This window comes from Erpetoichthys calabaricus, chromosome 17 (genome assembly GCF_900747795.2).
Source record: "Erpetoichthys calabaricus chromosome 17, fErpCal1.3, whole genome shotgun sequence".
NCBI classification, from domain to species: domain Eukaryota; kingdom Metazoa; phylum Chordata; class Cladistia; order Polypteriformes; family Polypteridae; genus Erpetoichthys; species Erpetoichthys calabaricus.
The window spans coordinates 1017029-1023384 of record NC_041410.2 but is presented as its reverse complement, the minus strand read 5'-3'; the positions used below and the strand labels follow the sequence as shown (position 1 = coordinate 1023384).

The window sequence follows — 6356 nt, the reverse complement described above, 5'->3', positions numbered from 1 at the left end:
AGACAGGGTCACTTGGAGCCCATCCCAGCCTGCACAGGGTGCAAGGCAGGAACAAACCATGGACGGGACACCAGTCCATAACAGGGCATGGCCTGAATGGTCTCCTCTCATTTGTCCAATTTCTTACTTTCCTGTGTTCTTATGAGATCAGAGCTCCAAAGTAGAAGACAACGATGTCTCAGCAGAGTTTTAAAGAGCAAAACTGGCAACATTATTTCTAAAGGGGTCTGTCTGATTTGGAGAGAGAGAGAGAGAGGTTAGGAGCGGGCGCTGATACAGAGCATCACCGCACCCACCACATGACAAACCACCTCAGGATCCCAGATTAGGACCCGAATGCAGCCATGTGATGGGTGACACCTCAGCACCACACGAGTTCAGATGGAATGGAACACTGGGAGGTTTTTTATGGTGGCTGGAGGGCCAATTCTGCCACCAATCCCCAGGTGTTTCCCAGAAGGTTTGAGGGTCTACATGCAGGGCTGGATGCAGATTAGCGTCACAGCCATGTCTGATTTAGAGCTGTAACAAAATTGAAATTGATCAAATTCACTTCATTTTTCTACCCTATCATGGAGTTGGTCTGAGCTGTGAACTCAAACCTGCAGCACATCCGACTGCCGTCGCTACTTCTTGGATATCTTAGAATATAATTCCGAACGCTGAGCTGTTATCGATGTTCAGTTGGTCAGCGGTACTCACGCTGCACATCGATGGTCACCGCGGTCGAGTTCTCCCCTCCGTGTTTGTTCCTCGCCTCACAGTAGTAGAGCCCACCATCGCTGAGGGTGACATTGTGGAGGGGCAGACTCTGCCCAGATCCTCTTTGGGTGACAGATGACCCGGTCACATGATACCAGGTGTAGCTGCTGGGGGGGTTTGCACTGGAGGTGCAGCTCAGTGTCACGGCGCCCCCTTCTGTGACGTTGTGAATACGATGGCCAGATATCGATGTGCGTCTTGGAGAATCTGAAAGATAAATCAAATTGTTCAATGAGGTAATAAAGTGAAGAACATTTTATTTTGTCAGAACAGAACACTTTCTAATATGTTATTTGTGTTAAAGATTTGCTGAACAAATTGTTAAAAGTGACCTTACAATTAAAATAAATGACAGATTGATTTTTCAAATGTAATTATACTGTAATTGTAATAAATGAAACACATTTGGACGTAGAACTCTGACTGCTCGTCATTTGGTGTTTAAATAAAGATCTCCAGTGAAAAACGAACAAGATGAAAATACAAACCAGCGGACTTGTCTTCATCAGCTGGGGCTGTTCTGGTAGCATGGCACCCACTTTGCCAAGAAGAAGTGTCCTCCACTATCATCATGTCTGACAACAAGAGAGTTTCACAATGAAGAGTGACTTACAAGTGATGTTCAGAGTGACGGTGTTGATCCAGCGTTGTCCTCGACTGCTTGCCATGCAGGTGACCGTCTTGTTGTGGTGGACGTGGGAAGCAGTGAAACGCAGGACCACTTGGATTCTGTTTACCTCCTGGGGCGTCTCAGTTTTTGCCCCTTTCAGTGTGTCACTCCACGTCAGGACTGGGGGGTCACTGGGACAAGAAGAAGGAGCAGAGCAGGACAGATTGGTGACTGCGCCCTCCTTTACTGGGACAAATGGAGTGATCAGTGGCTTATCTGAAAGAAATGGAGGAAACCGTAAATTAATGAAGACGAGTGTGGAGAGCTGATGGCCATTTAGTACAAGTGAGTGTGTGTGAGCTGAGAAATGAGTGACATGTGACATTAGTAGACATGTCAGTGAGCACTTCAGGTGCTGTCATCATTAGGACTGAAAGGGCAGGTAATGACAAACCTCAGTCTTACCTTGAACTGTCATTTTAAGACTGTTGTGTCCAAATGTATAATCATATTTTCCTTCAGTCCTAAAGTAATACGTCCCTCCTTGTTGAGGTCCGACTCTGTCCAGTCGTGTGCTGCAGTTTCCCGCTCTTACATGACCGATTGTCACTCTGACATTTGTCCAGACGCCATATGTTGTGTCTTTTCTGAACACCTTGTTTCCCTTCCATGGATCATTGCTTATCCACACTCCAATCTGATCTCTCCCAAGTGCTTCGATAGGTTTAAATGTGCAGGGAATGACCACACAGGAGCCATCCAGAGCTTCAATATTCTGGGGCAGTGACATCAAGGGGTCTTTACAAAGTGCACCTGAAAAATGGGAACACAAGTTGACAGCAGATTACTAAAATAAAGCCCAAAGCTTGACATCCACCATCAGGCCTGTCCACCCCAAGCCAAACTCAAGAAAGACAAAAAATATCCAGAAAAGTCAGACAGGCTTAAGAATTCAAGGAGGGTGCGCTTCTTCACTCCTCTGGTTTCTCTTTCACTTCACTTGTGGTTTCAGTGAAGATCAGGAAGGCACAAGCGGACTGAAGACACTTGGGAGATCAGATCAGCTCAGCCGACTTCAGCCTGGAACATTTTAGAGGAACTCATGAAATGAACTTTAAGATTTCATAAGCAGCTTCATTCTTGCTGGGTACCCTAATTGCAATTTGAGTGCAGTTGATGGCTCCAATTATGTTAGGAGAACCAGGCGTGGCTGCAGATTACGTCTTTATGTTGGCAAAAACCTCTTATGCTTTATGAATCTTCACCCACACCTTACGAAAAACTGAATGTAGCACCTTGCCCATCAGTTAACAGCTTCCTGCACAGCTGGCATGACGGAGTGAAGCTTGGCTGAGATATTCCAGACCTGTTGGCCAGTTCAATGAGAAGTGACAACAGGCAGCCGATATAAACTGATGAAAAAATGACAGAGCAGAGCAAATACGCAGCATTGGCCCTCTGAAAAGGGAACTAAAATGCAGTCTGTGCACCACAGTCCTCACTTTTGAGGTGCCATATGTTTGTCATGTCACTGCACCTTCTAATAACAACTTGGATATTCACATTATTATACGCACGAGTCACCATGCCTGTATTTGAGCAACAGTGTTGTCGTCTCCCACTTTCTCCAAAATGTTGCATATGCGTGGGTCGGAGTTTCTGTCAATAGATGGAAGCTTCACATCACGTCAAGTTTTCTTTTATAAATCTGAAATTTTCCTGCAGAGTTCCGTATGAACATTTTGAGGCTCTTTTTGTGCACACGCACGCTTTATAAATGAGGCCCCAGGTGACTCTGCACTGGCCTCCTGCCACTTTGTCCTTCAATGTTCATGTCTGTCTGCCCCCATGTCTGCCGATAACCACCCTGACCTGAAAGTAACAGCTCTGTCAAATGGATGGAAGGTCAGTGACACCCGAAACCCCAATGCTACTCAGACTGACCATCTGTAATGCCACAGGGGTGGACACAAGTCGTTGTACTGAATGGGGAGCTTACTGCCCCCTAGTGGCCCACACCCTCACACACACACTGGAACAAATGAATCGATAGCCGGTGGCCTTTATTTTTTAACTACAGTTTTTCATCAGAAGTGACAAGTGGCCCCAGCTATGGTGTCACCTTCATTTATAAATCAGAAGGCCAAGGCGAGTTTATTCGACACCTTCAAGCGTCCAGTCTGGTCTTATGCAATGTGGTCATATGCTGAGTTTGAGGCCTGCAGCTCACAATAAAATAAAATGAAAGTGCAGCCAACTGCTGCTCATTAGCTTGACTGTCAAGAATTCAAGTGACAGGGGGCTTTTGATGAGCCCCTCGGTTTAGACATCAATGGAGGGTGGCTGTCAGTGTGACTGCGAAGAGCTGCTGTCATTGTTGATGGCGATTCATTCTGAGTGCAGGTCACCACTGGTGTGATCACATCTAGTGGACATAAAGAGGACAGAAATGACTTTGTGCGTTAAATCAAAGGTTCACACAATCAGTGACGTCACTAATTAGAGTCATCAGCTCTATTTTTTTTTAATTAGATAGATAGATAGATAATTAGAAAATTAAAGGGATTCAAGCGTACACAGTGAGGCAGACGTCAGGTTGTGACCTGAAATCAGACACACGGGACCATAAAAATAAACGGCTCTGCACTTGTGTGCTTTATCTTACTCCCTTTTGTTCCCTCTTGTCTTGTCTTCCATTCACTTTTCTTGCTCTCCCTGTGCTTCTCTATTCAAAGTCCTACTTCTCTATCAACTGCTGACTCTAAACTGGCCTGATGTGACTAACAGAGTGTGCATGTGTGTGTGAGGGTGCCCTGTGAGGACTGGCATCTTGTCCAGGGTGCCTCCCTACCAGGTAAAAGCAGCTGTAGAAACTGAACGGAAGTCTCACTTCCCAGTAAATCATTCCATGATGGAGCCCCGTTCCATGTCACAGGGTCCATCTCCTTCTACATTTCTTGAACTTTTCATTCATAACATTATCAGCTGAAATACCAGTTGATGTAGATGTCAAAGTTTAAAAAGGTGATGAAAGTGCAATAAAGAAGGTCTGACCTTGAAGAAGCCATAAAATGAGAGGTCCCACTCTTGCTAGTTCAGGCATTTTTCCCTTGTGCAGATAGGGGGCGCTTCAGAGCTTCTGTGTTGTCAAAGCCTCATGGGAACAGGAAGAGGAGACAAATGAGCTTTGTTGTATTTTCAGTGGATATCATTTATAGTCAGCCTAAAAATGTTTTAACACAATAAAATGGAGCACATCCTGTTGGCCACTTAATCCTGAAGAAAAGTGAAAAGAGATACAAGTAATAAAATGGCAGGTTCATTAGAATTAAAAGAAAAAATATACAAAATGTGTGGATGAACAATGGAGGCGTTAGAAAATATCAAACAAAACTGACAAACACAAACTATGTCCTGCTCTTCCAGCTGGCCCACTGATTTTGCCCTCTCTGTCAGACGGTGCAGCAGTTTTCCAATTTTCATATCCACCAAGACCTCCCCATAACTGCTCAGACCTCCGCCATGTCCCCCCGTCTGCTACTGAGTCATTGCTAAAGCCTTCAGTTCTTGACTTTATGACATCGCAGCGGGAGGCGGCCTGTAAACTCCACATGAGGCTCACAGCCTGCAGTCCTCTGTGGAGTATCCATCTTCTCCGTAAAGGTCCTCAGTTCACAGTCCCCACTCCCAGCCTAGACGGTCATCTTAACCCTGAGCCTTCTTTAAATAGCCAGGACTCCATGTCAGCTTTTGGCCTGCCATTTGATTGTGGAGATGCTCATCTACAGAAGGTCCTGGTAGGCTGGTGAAGGGAAAGCAGGTGCAGCAAAATTCAAGGAAATCATGGAGGAAAACCTGATGAGACCACCAAGAAACCAACAAGCCCAAGCAGAAGGCTTCTTAATGAGGGCCTTGGAGAGTCCTTTTGATCTTGGCACAATGACACCACAGATCCCTTTAGCAAAGAGAACACCAGACCCTTGATATCTGTGCTTCAGACAAGACAGTTGGGCCCATCTCATCTGGAACACCTGATTCTAATTGTATAGATGGGAAGTGCTCACACGTCGAGTGGTGGACTTATGTTTTCCAGTCTGCATTTTTGTTCATTTAGATTATGAAGATGAATACAAATAGAGCGGGAGATCGATAGGCGGATCGGTGCGGCATCAGCAGTGATGCAGGGTTTGCATCGGTCTGTCGTGGTGAAAAAGGAGCTGAGCTGCAAGGCAAAACTCTCGATTTACCGGTCGATCTATGTTCCTACCCTCACCTATGGTCATGAGCTATGGGTAGTGACCGAAAGAACGAGATTGCGAATACAAGTGGCTGAAATGAGTTTCCTCCGCAGGGTGTCTGGGCTCTCCCTTAAAGATAGGGTGAGGAGCTCAGTCATCCGGGAGGGGCTCAGAGTAGAGCCGCTGCTCCTCCGCATCGAGAGGAGTCAGATGAGGTGGCTCGGGCATCTGATCAGGATTCCTCCTGGACGCCTCCCTGGTGAGGTGTTCTGGGCATGTTTAACCGGGAGAAGGCCCAGGGGAAGACCCAGGACACGCTGGAGGGACTATGTCTCTTGGCTGGCCTGGGAACACCTTGGGATTCTCCTGGAAGAGCTAGAAGAAGTGGCTGGAGAGAGGGAAGTCTGGGCATCTCTGCTCAAGCTGCTGCCCCCGTGATCTGACCTCGGATAAGCGGAAGAGGATGGATGGATGGATGGATGGATGGATGGATGGATGGATGGATGGATGGATGGATGGATGGATGGAACATGAATACAGCAAGTCAATCTGTCACCATGGCCAGGTAGATCATCTGGGTCTGTAGGCACTGTTTGCCGCATGTCTCTTCAAATGTCTTGAGCTGCTTGACCATTTCCATGGGGTGCACTTACTTTTTCACATTCCTCTGGCTAGCTAGCCATCTATTTTTAGTTTTACATTTGTAAGATGGATAGCTGAGTCTTTTCTGGGCTACACAGATAATT

The 6356-nt window shown here is 46.3% G+C and overlaps 1 protein-coding gene across 1 annotated transcript; it reads right to left on the bottom strand.

Annotated features, from left to right (window-relative positions):
* Positions 1-286: 286 nt before the first annotated feature.
* LOC127526103 (myelin-associated glycoprotein-like) lies at positions 287-4772 on the bottom strand. Its single transcript, XM_051920269.1, has 4 exons — positions 4427-4772; positions 1838-2185; positions 1376-1648; positions 287-969 (listed from the first exon to the last, which is right to left on the bottom strand). Exons 1-4 carry the CDS (start codon positions 4473-4475, stop codon positions 689-691), a joined length of 951 nt encoding a protein of 316 aa, XP_051776229.1. The 5' UTR covers positions 4476-4772; the 3' UTR covers positions 287-688.
* Between the last annotated feature and the right edge of the window lie 1584 nt (positions 4773-6356).